The sequence below is a fragment of the Salmo salar genome, chromosome ssa29, assembly GCF_905237065.1.
Source record: "Salmo salar chromosome ssa29, Ssal_v3.1, whole genome shotgun sequence".
NCBI classification, from domain to species: Eukaryota; Metazoa; Chordata; class Actinopteri; order Salmoniformes; family Salmonidae; genus Salmo; species Salmo salar.
In genome coordinates this window covers 13345216-13365094 of record NC_059470.1, presented here as the reverse complement: position 1 = coordinate 13365094, position 19879 = coordinate 13345216, and the positions used below count along the sequence as shown (strand labels likewise).

Here is a 19879-nt window from a genome sequence, read left to right as displayed (position 1 = left end):
AGAACAGGTATCACTAAGGTTCTGTCTAGCAACAGAGATGCATTGGCTGTTCAGATGTGTAGGAGGAGGCTCAGCATAGGAGAAAGGTTAAATATCAGTGCTGGTGTGAATGTCTGTCTGACGCAGCTGTATTGACCTAATGGCCGAATAAACTTGGTTTAAGCTTTACTAATCGTCCGTGAGTTGTACTAGGTTAATTTAGAACCTAACAGTTGGCACTGCGAGCAGGGTTGCACCATGATTTATAGTCAAACCAGAGTCCAGATCAGTGGAGCAGGAGCTGGCAACAAACAAGGAAGGCACAGTTCCTACACCTGTTTCCACACATTTTGACATCTTGGGGAGATGAGATTCGTAGGCTGAACAATTATAGGATACAGACCTAGAAAGCCTGAGTTTATTCAGTAGGCCCATTGAGTTGTGACCGGTCGTAGCTTTAAAGAGAGTAAGTCCCGAGCAGGATAGATCCTGTGGAGGGTAAGTCTCGTAGCTTTAAAGATAGATCATGCGGAGGGCAAGTCTCGTAGCTTTTAAGAGAGTAAGTCCCAAGCAGGATAGATCCTGTGGAGGGTAAGTCTCGTAGCTTTAAAGAGAGTAAGTCCCGAGCAGGATAGATCCTGTGGAGGGTAAGTCCCGAGCAGGATAGTTCCTGTGGAGGGTAAGACTCGTAGCTTTAAAGAGAGGAAGTCCCGAGCAGGATAAATCCTGTGTAAGGTAAGTCTTGTAGGTAAAGGGTAAGTCCAAAGCAAGATAGTTCCTTTGGAGGGTAAATCTCTTAGAACCAGGGTAAGTCCCGAGCAGGATAGTTCCTGTGGAGGGTAAATCTCTTAGAACCAGGGTAAGTCCCGAGCAGGATAGTTCCTGTGGAGGGTAAATCTCTTAGAACCAGGGTAAGTCCCGAGCAGGATAGTTCCTGTGGAGGGTACATCTCTTAGAACCAGGGTAAGTCCCGAGCAGGATAGTTCCTGTGGAGTGTAAATCTCATAGAGAGAGGGTAAGTCCTGAACAGGGTGGTCCTTTGGAGGGTAAATCCCTCATTTAGTGGTTTATCAGCCAGACCTTGAAGGTCTCAGCCGGCAGTGGCCATGAGGCAGTATAGTGTGTGTGTGTGTGTGTGTGTGTGTGTGTGTGTGTGTGTGTGTGTGTGTGTGTGTGTGTGTGTGTGTGTGTGTGTGTGTGTGTGTGTGTGTGTGTGTGTGGATGGATAAAGTGACATGCTTGTGTACTAGGATAAAAGGTTGTCATTTAGGGTTAGAAGAAAATAAATAAGATATCCTTAACGCTGTTGGATTTGGGTGTATTAGCAGTAGCAATAAAGCGAGGTTGGTTTCATGCCCTGTTGGGGTGGGGAACCATGACAGATTATGTGGAAATAGGAAGACAAATGTGAATAATTTTGGTAATGTGTGTTATCAACAACAGTGATATTTGAGGCGCAATACTGAAATAAGACATAAGGTAATATGTATTCTCCAGTAATACATTTGCAGACACTATAGTATTGGTTCTAATACAAAGTATTAACTGCCATGACCAATTAATAGGCACAAATACCTTAACTATTCTTCGGTGGAAGGTGGTAGCGCTACCTTGGAAAAATAGTTAAAGAAGGTGTGTATTAGAGACGGGAGTGAAGAAATCTAAACACCCTGGACACCGTCGGGAGAGGTTTCAGAATAATAACTATTGATATGGCGACATACGGCCCAGATTCTCCCTGGAAAGAGGAGCTAGAGGATTTTAATAAAGCCATGGAGGCGCTGAAAGAAGCGCACAAGCATTCAACCAATTTGGCTCGAATATGGGAAAAATGTAGCAAACTGGATAAAATTGGTCAGCGTTTCCCGGCTAACGGGAAATTCCAATCTGATAGAGAATTCAGGGAGGCAATTATGACTTGGCACAATGACATAAAACCAGAATCAAAAGCACAATATACCAGCGTTTTGATGTCTGCCTTCTATCAACAAAAAATACAAACCGATAAACCCGGAATTAGTAGATGTACTCAGCTACAGAAAGACTGGGTACGGGAGTACATTGATAGCATTTGTACTTTGGCTTTGATGGCAGGTTTCAAACCTGTGAACAAAATGGCAATTGTGGGGGTAGTGGATAAAATAGAGCAGGATGCTTTGAGAGTGGAATATAACACCGCTCACTTCGCAGTGAAAGTCACTAACAGTGGTTTCAATAGCCAAGGTAAGACAAAGAAACGTAGTGAAAAAACATCAAAGCGTAGGGAGATAGATCCCTGTTTTAGATGTGGGGCCGTTGGCCATTGGAAGAATGAGAGTAGAGTGGGAATGGAACCTGAATTCGGAGGAAATGCTGCCATGCAAGCGTTTGGCTCTTTTTCAAAATTTAGCAACAAATCCCCCTTGAAAGTTGTGGGACAGGAAACTTTCACATAGCGGTGTATGGCCTCGGTTCGATCGATAGTGGTTCATTGAGATTACAGTTTCTATGTGAAGGAAGACGTTCACGTCTTATACAACTTTTTAATAAATGCCAGGGATCAAATATCCTTATGATGAGAAACTGGCTAAATTTGACACAGGAAAAAGTATTTTGGATTGAAGAATCTAGGCGAAACGCCAGGGGGATGTATTCTGAAGAGGTAACAAATTAAAATTATCTTGCCAAACACTCCTTGCAACTCAGAAAACCTTGGGGGGTTTTTAATCCCACTAAACATTTTATGTGGTTTTATTATGAAATAGATTTACATTTTATATCGTTTGATCTGTCCTCTCTTGAGGTTATCATGGATGGTGACGTCAGATGGTGTCTTAATACATGGTAGGAATAATTTGACCACAGACAGTGTATGTGAACTTCAAAACCCTCCCTAACCGGCTGAAGAAAGAGCGACAAAGGCGTTCAATGCGACAGTGACTTGTAACACTCCTATCTGAGTCCGAGCCATCAACCTGGGTACGGGCAGCAGGAATGCGCCATGAGTCCTGAGACCGCGCATATGGAGAGAGATAACATTCAAACTTCTCTCATGCTCCTGGTGTACTGGTGGGAGAAATGGACCAGACAGAATGGTGGTAGCGGCTCAGGTGAGAGACTTGTGTACGTGGGAAAACGGATTACTTTATATTGAAATCGGGACATTATCAAGGGCTATCAAATGTAACGAGCAAGAGTTTCATATGTGCCGTTGGGAAGATGAACCGTAACGCTATAAGGAAGTGCCGGGAAAAGGGGATGGTATTGAAAAGATTTGGCATGGGTCCTCATATCCTCAAAATGTTCTACAGCTGCGCCATCGAGAGCATCCTGACTGGTTGCATCACTGCCTGGTATGGCAACTTCTCGGCCTCTGACCGCAAGGCACTACAGAGTGTAGTGCGTACGGCCCAGTACATCACTGGGGCCAAGCTTCCTGCCATCCAGGACCTCTATACCAGGTGGTGTCAGAGGAAGGCCCTAAAAATTGTCAAAGACCCCAGCCACCCTGGTCATAGACTGTTCTCTCTGCTACCGCACGGCAAGCGGTACCTGAGCGCCAAGTCTAGGTCCAAGAGGCTTCTAAACAGCTTCTACCCCCAAGCCATAAGACTCCTGAACAGCTAATCAAATGGCTACCCAGACTATTTGCTTTGCCCCCCCCCCCTTACAACACTGCTACTCTCTGTTATTATCTGTGCATTACCACTTTAATAACTCTACTTACATGTACATATTACCTCAATTACCTCGACTGGCCGGTGCCCCCGCCCATTGGCTCTGTACTAGTACCCCCTGTATATAGTCTCGCTATTGTTATTTTACTGCAGCTCTTTAACTACTTGTTACTTTTATTTCTTATTCTTATTCGTATTTTTTAAACTGCATTGTTGGTTAGGGGCTTGTAAGTAAGAATTTTACTGTAAGGTCTACAACTGTTGTATTCGGCACATGTGACAAATACAATTTCATTTGATTTGATTGAGGAAGTTCTACACACTGCGAACAATTTCATTACCATGCCACTCGCGACAGTAAAAAAAGGACAAAGGAGGGTTGTAATGAGAAGAGTTATTACCGGCAATAAAAGGTCCGTGTTTATAAATGTACATTCTAACGGTGATGACGTGCTCTAGGTTGAGAAGCTCGAATTTGAGTGATAGACTCAAAGTAAAGCACTAAGGACTGTCATTCTAAATATGGGTTGGGTAATTTATAAAATGTTTAAGTTATGATTTGGATACAGCGAGAGAGAGTTGTTCTGAAACTGTGAGGGGTGGGGGCACTGATCAAATGTATTGGGCCTAGGGAGCCTCTAGAAACCTTATCTTTACGTGTCCTCCGACAGGGAGGTTATTAGAGAACTCACTGGAGGTTAGCTTGGGTCAATCGTTACGTTTTTCCGTTTTTACCATGTCATCAGAATTTTTATGTTAAATCGCATGAATACATATAGATTGCTGGATGATACGGTACAATTAATTGCATACAAGGCTCATAGTCTGTGTCTTGCGTTAACACCCAAGGATGAAAATGAAGGAGACGGGCATGGAGACCAGCATCACATGGGCATGGAACGTAACGGCTGAACGGTTCTGTCCCCAGTCCTAGTTTCATCGAGGGTGCTGTGAAATTATGAAACATGTATTTTCTCTTTTCCCTGTTTAAGTCAATATGTTTTTAGGTTTGGTGGAACATAAGAGTGATCATTGTTCCAGAGGAGGGACTGATGTATATTGACTAATTGATTTGAGAATGTTTTAGTATGTTTATAACTTTATGAATTGCATTAGGAGTAGTGACCATTGTGTTAAGGGTTAGATGGAATGATATATGTGCAAATATATCTGTAGCTGTAATGAATACGATGGGAGACAGAGAGCTGGTTTCAAGTGCAAGGTGCAGCAGGTGTTTACTGTAAAGGACCACAGGAGGAGGCAGGTAGCTGGGTCCAGGGGCAGGCAGAAGGTCATACAAAGAGGGTCCAAAAGGGCAACAGTACAGGCAGGGGAAAAGGCTAGTAACGTATTCCGGGAAATCAGGCAAGAGGTTGATGACAGGAAATCCGGCAAAAGTACAGCCAGGGAATAGGTAAAAAGGCATCGTTAGTGAGGGTGGCCAAAACTATGATACACAGGAGGACTAATATGGGGAAAAAACAGAGCTCCGAATAGAAATATGTATCAAAACAAACAATACCTCACAATGATGGGGTGCAAAGAACTGAACTAAATAGAGTGTGTAAATGACATACAGGTGTGTGAACAGGTGATCAGAATTCAGGTAATTGGGATCTGGAGAGTGAGCTGCGTTCTGGGGATCTATGTGTTTGAGAGTGTGAGCTGAAAAGTGAGCTGCGTTCAGGGGATCTATGTGTTTGAGAGTGTGAGCTGAAAAGTGAGCTGCGTTCAGGGGATCTATGTGTTTGAGAGTGTGAGCTGAAAAGTGAGCTGCGTTCAGGGGATCTACGTGTTTGAGAGTGTGAGTTGGAAGCAGACGTTACAGTAGCAGGAGGCGAGGTATACATGAGGCCTGCGTTTGAGACAGAATGTTTACATAAGGCTGTTAAGTGGGATAGAATGTGACAGGGGTGGAGATCTGTGGGGGGGTCATAAATTAAGGTTGTGGTGATAGAGGGGTATCATTCCCAGAGACTATATATATTGTTACAGGAGATAGCTCGTAGGAGAGGGAGGACAGCTAACTGTGCACAATATAGGGACTATTATGAAGTTAAATTGAACGTTACACATACCCAGATCATGGTGAGAGTAGCAGAGATAGTGTTGGCATTTCAGACACTATTGTCAACTTTCAAGAAACCTGTGACTCAGAGTTTTGTTAGGTTGGATATTCTTCCAACATCATTCATCTCTTCCCCATTTATAACAGCCAGCGAACACTTGACAGATTCCATGCAGTAGTTATTCTCACGGCAGTCGCTGTAGGGACAGTAATTAAAGGAGGCTAAAGTAACAGCATGGAATTGAACTACGGCGCAAATGAGGGAGTTTGAGATATGCATCATTGGCAGTGTCAGTAGTAGCAGGGGTTACTTTAGTAGCATTGTTGGGATATCATGAGATAAGGACTCCTGACACATGGCCTGGTACCTGGTAACTGGCAGACCGATGCGAGTACCGGGGGCTGTTATTCACACGTCACAAATGAGTGATCTGGCCATAAGAGGAGAGTCTACGTTGTCCTGTTGTCAGGAAATGACCCACGCGTTGCAGTGTGTATATTCCCGGGTGAAAGCGGCACATGAAGAGCAGGAGATAACCGAGGGCACGGGCTGAACTCTGGAGATTGAGTGTACATGATTATACACCAGGCGGGGGTGTTGGGACAGCGTTGGTCTGGTCCACACACACTACTCCTTACAGCACCTGCAGCGGTAAAGATCGTCATGTCTCTCCACGGTGGGATCACACTTCTCACGTGAAGTGAGGTCCAGCTGCATAATGGGTGAGCTTCAAGACGCCATGACGGAGGAAGCGGAGCTAAAGAGAGAAAAAGACTATATTCCACTGTAGACATACAGATGGGTTGGGTCTGGGAGCTACTTTAACCGCCATAGTTGGGTATGGGTTAGTTGCTTTATTGGTCGACGCATCATATAAAAGGATAGATGTTGGGGTAATTGTACACCGAACAACATTCTGAAGGCATTGATGTGAAAGCATACAGTGCTGAGTTACCTCAAGAGGATGTAGCGTTGATTAGGGCTGCGCACTTGCCTATCAGGTGACGTGCCTATCAGGTGGCAATGGAGGAAGAAGACGGGGAACAAAGTGAAAATGACATGGCTTGGGAACACCTCCCGGAGCCTGTGGCCAGAAAGGGGAAGACTGGGTGAAAGCTTGAGGAGGTTCTCTAGGGCCTTCATTTTTGTGGAATCCATCAGAAAAGTATCCTGGAGGCATAGAGTCAGGCAAAGAGAGAGTGGGAATTGTCACGTTATCAGATTTTGGATTTCTTTCCATATAGAATTATGCATAGTTTACCACCTTGTTAATACTGTTATGTTTTGTGTTTCTCGTTGCTTTTCAAGTCTTGTGCTATCAGGAGAAAGTTGAACTGGAAGAAGTCAACAGCTCCATCGGACTCGTTATTAGGTCAGATGAAGTGAGGAAGAACAGGTATCACTAAGGTTCTGTCTAGCAACAGAGATGCAATTCAGATATGGAGGCGAAGATTCAGCAAAGGAGAAAGGGTTAAATATCAGTGCTGGTGTGAATATGTCTTGTCTGATGCAGCTGTATTGACCCAATGGGCGAATAAACTTGGTTTAAGCTTTACTAATCATCCGTGAGTTTTACTAGGTTCATTTAGAACCTAACAACAACAAGCATGGCAGGATACTGCATTTGCCTCTACATTAAAAGTTGGCAATGTGGGAATGGGTGGTCTCATCCATGAACGCCATTTTCCCTGATGGTTTACATATCCGTTCATCATGATCCATTGCACCTCGTAACACAACAAGCTTCTTAATACTAATATAGAAGTATACTTTTCTTTCTTCATACATGCATACAACATTGTGTAAAATAATCATAGTCTAAAAATAAATAATTACCCACAATCCTCCAAAATCAGAGCAAGATAGGAAGTGTAAGGTGCTTAAAACCAAAGACTTCCAATGAGTTAAATCACTCAATTGTCTCTCGCTTTGGTTATTCTTATGAAAAAGATCCTTACATTTTGAGAAACATATTAAATTGGATTTATTCTTAAATGTTTTGGTAAAATGAAATGAACAAATCATTGAAACGACTTGCATTCATTTTTATTAAGTACATGTTGGCTGTTTCTTTTATCAATTTCAATTCACCCCAGAAATGTATTTTTTTTGCTGTGTGGTTGAGTGTGTAAAGCTCAGATTAAATTACAATTAAATATACCATTTTACTGCCCCAGAAGTAGGGGGTTCAATTCATGCTTCCGCCTGTCCCACTTTCACTCATTCTCTGTCTCCTCCTGTTTCTAATTTGTCTAAATAAAGCTATAACAAAATGAAGGTGTAATTTCACAAGAAAATATTCTCCATAGGCCCTTATCATCAATCAATATTTAGGCCATAAATCATTTGCATTTCTTAACAATTTGATTGTATGAGAGACACAGTCTGCAAAATAATATTTTGTGTGTTTTGATGCTGCCTTTTACATGTACTGAAAACCCCAAAAGGTGTTTTTTGTTTTCACAATACTTAAAAACACCAATATTCAGATTGAAGAACCAATTTGGGTGTTTGAGAGTACTTCTATTTTGTTTTAAAACCCTTTCTGTGTATCGTAACATTTATATTGGGTTTACATTCAAACACCCTCCAAACAAGTTCTCAGGTTAGAATTAATTATCACCTTCGAAAGCGCTGCCCATTTAGTTATGTTAGGCTTTGAAACAACATTTCAAGCTGTTGTTGAACTTCTTTCTTCAAATTGATCTATCACAGTGACGTGAGTTTTAAAAGTACGTTATTGTTTGACGATAAGTGTTTGATGTGCTTTTCGATTGGATTTCTATTGATGTCAGAGTGGTTTGAGGGACAATAGAGCCCTGAGTACCAGGCCATTAGGGTAGTTAGCGAGTTGGGTACTGCCAACGCATGTACAGAGTAGGGCTGTTGCGGTGACCGTATTACCGCCACACTGGCGGTCACTAGTCATGACGGCAGTCAAATTCCACATGACCGTTTAGTCACGGTAGTTAGGCTGCTCCAAGCTCTGATGCTGCTGATAGTCATTACTAGCCTACCAAACTTACTGCCTGGTACTCAGCACTCTATTGTCCCTCTAAACACTCTGAGATCAATGCGAATGTAATTGAAAATCTAATCAAGCACTTCATGAGAGCCCATGAGCTCATGTTGCGCTACATTTCTATATGCTATGCAATTGCGCAAGAAAGTTTGATGGCCTCTATTAAAAAGAGGAGGATCCCATCAGCTTTCTATAGGCTAGGCCTACTATATTTATTTCTCAACTTCCTAATATTAAGCACATTGCTTATCTTTACAAGAGCAGTATAGCCTACCTGGCTGGCATGAAAACTAACCATGGGAAAAGCGTCCTCCATTCGCTATTTAAGTGTATAGATGACATGTATTATTTCCCGCTGCTCCTGTTTCGAGACAGATGCATGATAATGGTCCATTCTAAATCAAAACAAATTTCACACATATATTATTTAGTATATGTAAAGACAAGATTAAATCAAGAATAGTCTGATGGGTGATAATATTAGCCTATCTCTTGTGAATGATATATTATCACTTGTGAATGGGGTCCAGCATAAGGCAAGAAACAATGCCTTTTTTTGCGACTTTTTCAAATCATAGTCACACCTCATGTAGCCTAGCCCATGTAGCCTAGCCTATATTTGGATAAGATTTGTATCACAACTAAATTGGCCAAATAACTTCTTAAAATGAAGCACATTAATCCGCTTTACAAGGGGTTTACAGCCTAACTGGCATACATAAGGAGCGATTGAGTTTCAAGTTTGGAGAAGATAATTTTCAACATAAAAATGCACCTTTATAATAAAATCATTACATGCATAATCACATTCGCGGTCACTTTTGATAATGGTGTTTTTCTGCTAATGGAACATTCTTGCTTATAACCTACTGCCATGTGCGCATTGCTACAGTTATAATGTGAAGAAATAGCCTAATAGTTTGTCAACATTTAAAACTAAATGTTTTTGGGATGCTAGTAGTTGTATTAATTTGGGATCTATCGCATCCTACAACTGTCCCAGACTATGTTTGGAATATTTATTTCTCGCACAGAATAGGTCTATTTATGTACTATGGACGATGGTAGATTGACATAGGCTAGCGCTTTTGCTGTTCGTTTGGCTGATGAAAAGTAAATGTGGACAGTTCTTCCAATATCTTCAATAAGCACCTCGGAATTGGATAAGGACGCACGCAGTTGCGTCCCCGATATGTCGGTCTTCACTTGTAGCCTGTGAGAAAGACCCGATCACGTTATGGAGAGCCATGTGAGTGAGAGGTGCTTCGGAGCACGCAGCACTCAGGGAGAAGGGCACAACGTAACACTCCGGGCCAAGGGCACAACGGTCACTGGTCGCAAAAGGCATGGATTTTTTTAGGGTGCATTATGGCCACACAAAGGGGATGCCAATTAAGCATATAGGAGTACCTTTTTTTTTTTACCGTTCAACACAGAATAGCCGCATGTGCGCAGTCCCTCAAATCGTTTGGAGAAAATATCCATTCAATTTTATTCATCTTTGTTCAATTGTATTCTTCATAATATAAAATAATGCCACGGAATTCTAAGTTATTTCGTGACCGCCACAGCCCTAGTCCAGAGTGCATAAAGGGAGATTACCGTAACTCAACGGTCACGTGGAATTTTACTGTGGTCATGACTCATGACTGCATGTGTGGCGGTAATACGGTCACCGCAACAGCCCTAAATGCAACACATAATGTTCATAACACATTTATAAACCATGGCAGCTGGATTCTCACCTCCAGAGCACAGATCCCGAAGGAGAAGATGTCAATAGCATAGTCATCCTCAGCCACTAGACATAAGAGAACAGTTGGAATCAATATGTAAGATAATGACTGTCTAGTCACAGCATGTTGAGAAATTCCATAGATGCGGTAAAGAGGTCAATGGAACGCAGACCATGGGGGATAGAAGGATGCTGTATTAGCACACATTCAACAAATCTGATCGAGGAAAGTGGATATTCGTCAAATCCGTCATGATTAATGTATTGTAACAGGTCCACAAATGGGGTTACTAAAGTCTGATTTGGATATATTTGGCTGTTTTCGCTGCATAACATTTACAAGTTGTATGCTAAATGCTAACTCCCGTTCCTATTAGCTGTTAGCATTGCTAGCATACAGAAATCGGTGGTCAATGTCTTTTTTTACCTGTAATGCAGTTGATTGATGACGATGACATGAACATGTATTGGGGTTGACATCCATACAAGCATTATACACAGATTTTCACCTCAACATAGTGTGAAATACACATATGTAACCTTTATTTAACTAGGCAAGTAACCTAAATGTAGGCTTAACTATAAACAATAGCTTAAATGTAGGCGTATTTTGCTGGGGGGCAATGAGGAGATTTGGGATCTTTCCCCAACGTGTTTCCATGGCATTTCTAAAGTTTTGGAGTTCCAATGACCTCTTTTCCCGCATCTATAGTGAAACTGGCAACCCATAAAAGCAAGAAAGGCCCATATTCATTCAAGCGTCTAGGATCAGTTTAGCCTCTTAGATCATAATGAATAAGATTACATGAATAAAAAGGACCTGATCCTAGAACAGCACCCCTACTCTGAGATGCTTTATGAATACGGGCCCAGACATAATAGATATAGAAATAGAGGAAGGCTCAGTAAAACACTCACAGCCATATTCAGGAGAGAAGAAGTGCAGGTTCCTCTGTTCGTCTCGGTTGGGGCGGACTTTACCATGAACACTGGCCTCCGGAAACACTAGGAGGGCAAGATAAGAAAATTTAACCCAGACACCAGACCACACAGAATATTGTGACATTCACTGAGAATAAGACATGCAGCACGTTATATGGTTTTTACCATTCACAAACAGCCGGTGCCATACTGTGGATAGAAAAGAGCAGAGTATCCAGTATTAACTTCAGTGGCATAGAACGACAACAACAATGACAATACACCTTCGGGTTTATTGTATTACACACCATGTATAGGAGTTTGCTAGCATGCAATGCTAACTGTTATTGCTACCATTTATTCAGATAAAGCTGTCAAGTCACAATTGAGTTGTTCCTAAAGGCCATGCCACGACAGGGTTAGATATATGTTAGGGTTAGGTTAAGGTTAGGTAGAAAGTCTTCACTGTATCAGACCTGAGCCAATCTTGATGAGGCCATTGTGTTGGATAAAGATGGTGTCACAGGTCAGGTTGCCATGGATAATGGGCGGTTCACAGGAGTGCAGGTAACTGGTGGTAAATAACACGGCAATCAAGTGACTGAACACTTTGGGTCTTCAATTCCAACTCTTGCCCCCCGGAAAACTACGGGACCATGATTAGTAGAATCCCGGGGCCACCCATATGTAAAATGTATGCACGCATGACTGTAAGTCACTTTGGCTAAAAGTGTCTGCTAAATGGTATGTATTATTATTATTATTATTATATTAATCAGATGTGTTACTGCTGGACTGGAACAAAAGCCTGCATAAACATTAGCTCTCCACGACAAGCGATGAAGCCCCCAGTCCTAGAGTAACAGTTCACACTGCCACTGAAAATAATAGTGGGGACGAGAATGTTATCAGTCTTACCTGAGGGCAGAGAGAATTTGGGTACACCATCGCTTCCAAGCCTGGAATACATAACAGAGGGAACTGCAGACACTTAAAAAGTGGGATATGATTGAAGTTTGCGAGGATAGAAAACGACTTCAGTATAATCCCCTAACGTCTGACCAGGGACGGGTTCAGTACAAGGTAGCAAAACATTTTGAAATGTACAAAGAAAATGTGTGTTTTTATTGGAAATATAGTGTTCATGTTGTACCTCCATGTTTTAAGTGTTTGAAAACGTATAACTCACTGACTCGTGTCACAGCCAGCGGTCAGAAGTTATTTCCCCAATAGGAGAAAGACACTGACCTTGACATTCATGGTCTTATGGTTTTTCTTGGTTTTCTTGAGAAACTGCTTGAGGCTGCCTGAGGACATGTACTCTGTGATAAAGATGACCTGTCCAGCAGATAGCAGAAAGAGATACTATCAGGGTGCAGACCAAAGCAATCGATCCCAGTTCAGAGATACTGTCAGTGTGCAGACCAAACCAATAGATTCGGGTTTCAGAGATAAAGAGAGAGAGACATTTCCTAAGAGAATGAGTGAGAATGACAGGCCATAGAGATTGATCTAGATAGCAGACTTACCCGAGCGCCACTCTCTTTCATGTCCAGCCAGTACTTATGGAACTTGACTATATTTGGGTGCTCAACTTGCATCAGGTTCTCAAACATCTCTTTAATCTTCTCCTGAAAAAGAGATGGAGTGGGGAGAGGTTTAAGTACTTACGAGTAGCACAGATGGTTCGCCAAAATATGCACTTTTAAACCATTGGACTCGTACTTCCATTTGTGTGCTCGCTCTGGAGAATGGAAGTACATCGAATGGAACATACAGCCAGTGACAATAGAAACTCGCTCCGTGTCCCAAATGGCACCCTATTCCCTATATACACTGAGTATACCAAACATTAGGACCACCTTCCTAATATTGAGGTGCACCGCCCTTTGGGTGGTGGACCATTCTTGATACACGCGGGAAACTGTTGAGCGTGAAAAACCCAGAAGCGTTGCAGTTCTTGACACAAACCGGGTGCGCCTGGCACCTACTACCATACCCTGAATGGCAAACATACACAATCCATGTCTCATTTGTCTCAAGACTTAAAAATCCTTCTTTAACCTGTCTCCTCACCTTCATCTATACTGACTGAAGTAACAAGTGACATCAATAAGGGATCATAGCTTTCACCGAGATACACCTGGTCAGTCTATGTGATGGAAAGGCAGTGTTCTTAATGTCTTGAATACTCAGTGTAGTGCACTACTTTGACCAGAATCCTATGAGCCCTGGTCAAAAGTAGTGCACTATGTAGGGAATAGGGTGCTATTTGTGACAACCCCCCTGTCCAACTTTGACGTACCTCCTGTGCCTTGAAGACCTTCCTGTCAATGAAGAGCACCTCATTCCACACCACCTCGACTCCCTCCTCTGTGTCCATGGCCAGCGACGCGCTCTCAACACCGGGGACATTACCTTGACTGATCTGCAGGGGGAGACAAACACACATGAGAGATCTCACAAGCACCGCAGACGCTATAACTGAAGAGGAACAACCATAAATATGGCATGTGGGTTGTTGCAGACACAATTTACTACATGTAGCCGCTATCATGAATAATTGAGATGTTTCCGAATCAGCTCTGTATGGCCTCAAAAAACCTCACAGGAGATCTAGAATGACCCTGCATGGGTAAGATTCCCATCTATTTTGAAAAGCTATAGATCCCGATTTCAAATCCTAAATGGAGACCGGTTTTCATTCATTAAATGGACGGATATGGATCTTATGTAAAAAGCACTGATAACGTCTGACTACTAAAAACCTTATGCCCTGACCATCTGTGTCAGGATGATGTAAAAAGACAAGGGGGTGAGGATCAGAGATTCTGTCAGAGTGAAGAGATGGGATTAATGAAAGAGCGAGACAAGGGGGGGGATGGGACAAAGAGCAAAAGGCAGAGATTGGGAGTAGGGGATTGGGAGATGAGCGATGGAGAGAAAGAGAAATTGGGAGTGAGGGATTGGGAGAGGGTGAGCCAGAGGATGAGATAAAGACAGATGCAGAGCGTGAGGGAGGGAAAGATTTGTGAGAGATGGAGGGGGAGGGGGAGCCGGCTGCCGGGAGCATGTGCTGCTATCAGACTTATGAGGACACCGAGTCAGGGAAAAGGCCAGACTGACTCGGAGCGGAAACAGCGGCAGCACTTTTTTTGCGTCTGTGTTCCAGAGTCTGGCAGAGCTGACAGAGACAGACAAGCCCTGGGCTCCCATTCATTCCCCCTCAGATTAGCAGGAAGAATGCATTGACACAGCACTGAGATGACTGCTCAACCCAGAATACAACCAAAGAACAGTCAGTCACACACTGCAGCTCAACGCCTGAGCTAAACACACACAAGCTAACTTATCCCAATCTCTTTTCCCCTGATGGACAGATAACACCTAAAAGGCAAAAGAGCAACACATAGGTCAAACCTGTTCTTTACAGATACTGGTGGGCATCCTGCTCGTCTCTATGGAGACCGAAGAATTCTGAGCAGTAGAAAGAACATCCGTTACTATGACACCGTCACAAACAGCTACACATCTGGTGCAACATGCTTTTTCGTTTTGGGTGTCCTGTATTAAAGTTACTCGTTAAGTGTTCATAAGCAGTCAAGTTATGATTGAATTAACTATTAACGTATTGTTAAATAGTAATTACATAGAAGTAGCGCATTAGACATTTTCATAGGCGCCATTCACGAAATGAAAAAACTCACACAGTTATAAATGGACTAAAAATGGCCTCTTTCACCACGGTTAGTCAACAAGCCAACACCCAATCAACTGCCATAAATATACAGCCCAGATGACAGCAGCCTGCCACATTGGTATCCTACCAGGCTGCTTTGGCCCAAGTGAGGTTGCAACACGATGTGACCACACAATACGCTTTTAATATCACTGTTATGCCCCTGGCTAGAGCAAACCATTATCTGAGGTGTACACAGTACACACCCTATCCATTTCATAGTTAAAACATTATTGTAAACACTGTTGGCTTTGTCCACAACACAACCAGCTGTGAGGTTCCAATACTCTCCTACTCGAAGTACGGAGAGGCCTAATCGAGAGGGGCTGCAGTGGGGAGATCTCTCTCTCTCGCTCTCTTTGTTCTACTCCTACTCAGTGAGGTATGATAAACTGATTATGGGGCAATACAGGGCAGGAAGTAGGAACACAATGCTCTGACATAGTGACCCTAATGGAGAGCCAGGGCTGGCTGGGAATTCCCAGCTAAAGCATGTCTACTGGGGCTACACAGGGACTCATGTTTGGGTGCTGTTGTATATTTTCTCTGGGTGTTACGAAACAGTCAGGCCCCTGTGCTGGACTTGGCTCCCGGAGTGTTTGGTGGGGTGGAGGGGTAGGGTGCTCAGTCAGGGTAGGGTGAAACTAGTAAACAGCCTGTGATTGGCTGCCGAAGGGAGGTGGGTTAAGCGTGAGGAAGAGGTCGGTGGGTTCACGTCAAAACAACACAAACATCTACGTGAATGTTTTGCTGATCGGACAGATTATCAGATAACAGAGGTCATTTCGGTAAATCTGTCCGGAAGGCTTTCTGTTGTTTGGAAAATCTATTTAGTTTGATAGATTTACTACATGCTTGTTTATTTACATTAACTGTACCAGTCCATTTCCTGATTCTAATAAACAAGGAAACTGGTCAGCTACATTTTAGACAGCTTTGAGTTACGTTAGTATGGATAAAAAATTATGATCATGATCTCTCGGAAGTTGATTAAAAAAAAGACGATCTCGATAACATGAATTTTCATATTGTGCAGTTCAGGAGTAGGTCCTACCTCTATGTACAGGAATCCACAGACAGTCAGCCACAAGTAAGCCTTGGCGTGTGACTGTCTGAGCTCAAGTGATCAGCACAGATTACCCGCAATCCTCCGGCCCGGGGCGTTACCCCTAGGCCACACCGTTAATACACACTGTCCGTATGAGGTCAGGGGCTGTGCGTCCCCCGCGGACGTTGGTCTCCGAACCGCAGAGCTATGTCACAACGGGACACAGACTATCGCATCTCAGGGCTATGATTTATATATTATAGTAGGCATAAATAGGCTTGTGGAGGCCCATCTCTGGCTCCACTCCAAACCCTACATTAGGGCTGCCTCCCAAATGACAATCTAGTCCCTATAGCGCATTACTTTTGACCAGAACCATATGGCTACGGGCCCTGGTCAATAGTAGTGCACCAAAAGGGAAAGCGGGTGCCATTTGGGACGAAGTCCGGTTGACTAAAGATCTGATCTCAGACCTCCCTGGACATAGCCTGATTACAGATACACTCCTGGGAAACCCACCATTAGAGCCATCCTCAGTACACACAGAATGAGGAGGAGTAAAAGCTCATTCACACGTGGCACAAGGCCAGCATATTGTCTCTGTGTGTGTGTTAGAGACAGGGTGCTAGAATTAGTGCGGTGAGTCAGACAGAGAGGAGATAATGGAGGGAGGATTAGGGGAGAGGTGGAAGGGAGGATGTTAAAGGCCCTCTACAATGTGTCAGCTCGTCACTATCTATGGCCCTGCAGTGGGCATCTCTGTCTCTGTACTGACCTGTAGTCTCACTGTAGCAGAGAACAAATGAAAGAGTGCCGTTGTCTGAGGGAGAAACAATGTAAGCGTGTGGGTCCTGACAATAACAAAGCACTCAGTCTCCCCACTCTACCATGTTTCTCTAGCTCTCCGCCTCCTCCTACAACAATTTGAATACCAGATGACGAATCAGAGTAGGCCTACTGCACGACTACATTTAGTTACGTCAACTTAACATTAATAGTAGACTTGATACAGACCATTGAGACTGCTGCAGCCAGAAAATCTGCTTTACACCACACTGTGCGGTGCTGCCGTACAGTAGAGTATGTACATGAGGGAGTCTGTTTCCATGGTTTTCTGCCTTCTCTCTCTCTGAGGGTTGGCTGGGACCAAAGCAGAGCACGCATCAAAGAAGTGCCTCGACTCCTTTGCTACGAAGATGACTGTTGATGTGTGGCACACAGAACAGTGATTCCCAACGCCCTGGCAATGCAGATATAGAAGAATGGGTGGAGAGGTAGAGGAAGTTTGGCGCTCTTTTTGTTCTGCGATTCACTGCTTTTCCAACGAACAATTCCAGTGACATTCTTTACTTTGACAAATATAAAATAGTTTGTAATAATACTAAATGACTTCCATCACAACACTGCAAACCAAGGAATAACTTGAATGATATATGGAAAGTAAAACCATTTCCTAACATTGAATTTGTCATCGCTTAGCTCAGTCTCATTGTAAAGCTCATGTCCCTTCAGGAGGATTGGCCCATTGCCAGGACCTACTACCAATTACCAAGACCCACTACCAATTACCAAGACCCCCTGCCTTACTCGGTGACCTCACAATCTGGACAGGTCACTGCGAATTTAGTCTAATGGCCCATCCAAATAGAAGACTCTGTCCCTGTCAACTTCACGAAGAAATGGTATGGAGATAAGCTGACATCAAGTTTCACTTGTTAATTTCCTTAGAGGCCATGTCAAGAATGGAATGTAGGAGAGCAAGGCAGGCTGGGAGATCTTAAGTCCTGAGTCAGTAGTACCAAAGCTGTAACAAAACACTGAGCTGTTATTACACTCAAAACACACTGCATGATGGAGGAAGCCTTGCTGATGTTGCCTTGAGAGCTTGAGTGGGAAGTGGAGACCGCAAGATTCCTAATCATTCCCCAAATGGAAAACGGTCTATTTGTAACACCACTCAAATCAACTATTTGAAAACACACAACTTCTTAAGTGCTTGGACTTGCAATAACATGTTGCAAGAATGTTGACAGAACAGCCTTTCTGAGTTCTTTAAAAGGTTCCCAGAACATTTCATTAAGTTGTGGGTACATTACAAGAGATAGGTTCCCATAACACAAAATATGCACAGTTGTGAAGACATTCATACAATGTTTACATTAGGTTGCACAGGACATTCCCTTAATGTTGTAAGAATTAAATATGTCAGTTTATGACAGTGAGAGACAGAATAACAACCAAAAAATCCAGAAAAACACATGTCAAAAATGTTATAAATCTCAGTTTGTTACCTGTATAAAAGACACCTGTCCACAGAAGCAATCAATCAATCAGATTCAAAACTCTCCACCATGGCCAAGACCAAAGAGCTCTCCAAGGATGTCAGGGACAAGATTGTAGACCTACACAGGGCTGGAATGGGCTACAAGACCATCGCCAAGCAGCTTGGTGAGAAGGTGACAACAGTTGGTGCGATTATTCGCAAATGGAAGAAACACAAAAGAACTGTCAATCTCCCTCGGCCTGGGGCTCCATGCAAGATCTCACCTCGTGGAGTTGCAATGATCATGAGAACGGTGAGGATTCAGCCCAGAACTACACGGGAGGATCTTGGCAATGATCTCAAGGCAGCTGGGACCATAGTCACCAAGAAAACAATTGGTAACACACTACACCGTGAAGGACTGAAATCCTGCAGCGCCCACAAGGTCCCCCTGCTCAAGAAAGCACATATACATGCCTGTCTGAAGTTTGCCAATGAACATCTGAATGATTCAGAGGACAACTGGGTGAAAGTGTTGTGGTCAGATGAGACCAAAATGGAGCTCTTTGGCATCAACTCAACTCGCCGTGTTTGGAGGAGGAGGAATGCTGCCTATGACCCCAAGAACACCATCCCCACCGTCAAACATGGAGGTGGAAACATTATGCTTTGGGGGTGTTTTTCTGCTAAGGGGACAGGACAACTTCACCGCATCAAAGGGACGCTGGACGGGGCCATGTACCGTCAAATCTTGGGTGAGAACCTCCTTCCCTCAGCCAGGGAATTGAAAATGGGTCGTGGATGGGTATTCCAGCATGACAATGACCCAAAACACACGGCCAAGGCAACAAAGGAGTGGCTCAAGAAGAAGCACATTAAGGTCCTGGAGTGGCCTAGCCAGTCTCCAGACCTTAATCCCATAGAAAATCTGTGGAGGGAGCTGAAGGTTTGAGTTGCCAAACGTCAGCCTCGAAACCTTATTGACTTGGAGAAGATCTGCAAAGAGGAGTGGGACAAAATCCCTCCTGAGATGTGTGCAAACCTGGTGGCCAACTACAAGAAACGTCTGACCTCTGATTGCCAACAAGGGTTTTGCCACCAAGTACTAAGTCATGTTTTGTAGAGGGGTCAAATACTTATTTCCCTCATTAAAATGCAAATCATTTTATAACATTTTTGACATGCGTTTTTCTGGATTTTTTTGTTGTTATTCTGTCTCTCACTGTTCAAATAAACCTACCATTAAAATTATAAACTGACCATTTCTTTGTCAGTGGGCAAACTCAGCAGGGGATCAAATACTTTTTTCCCTCACTGTACATTTTAACTTGTCTTGGAGGTCTTCAGAACAAAATATATTTAACAACATTTTCAGCATGCAAATTTGTAGTTCTTTAAAGTATAAGAAAGCAGATCGGAAAACACCCCCGTTATGTTTCTCTCAAGA

The 19879-nt window shown here is 43.2% G+C and overlaps 1 protein-coding gene across 1 annotated transcript in view; it reads right to left on the bottom strand.

The window, feature by feature from the left end:
* The window catches only part of LOC106590177 (nuclear receptor-binding protein 2), a 60055-nt gene that overhangs the window by 10412 nt on the left and 29764 nt on the right, over window positions 1–19879 (bottom strand). Inside the window, exons 2-9 of the mRNA XM_014180874.2 lie at window positions 13688–13810; window positions 12912–13013; window positions 12631–12720; window positions 12301–12341; window positions 11859–11953; window positions 11569–11592; window positions 11380–11466; window positions 10472–10527 (exon numbers count right to left, since the gene is read on the bottom strand). Coding sequence (XP_014036349.1) covers window positions 10472–10527; window positions 11380–11466; window positions 11569–11592; window positions 11859–11953; window positions 12301–12341; window positions 12631–12720; window positions 12912–13013; window positions 13688–13810 — 618 coding nt within the window. The remainder of the gene's footprint in view (window positions 1–10471; window positions 10528–11379; window positions 11467–11568; window positions 11593–11858; window positions 11954–12300; window positions 12342–12630; window positions 12721–12911; window positions 13014–13687; window positions 13811–19879) is intronic.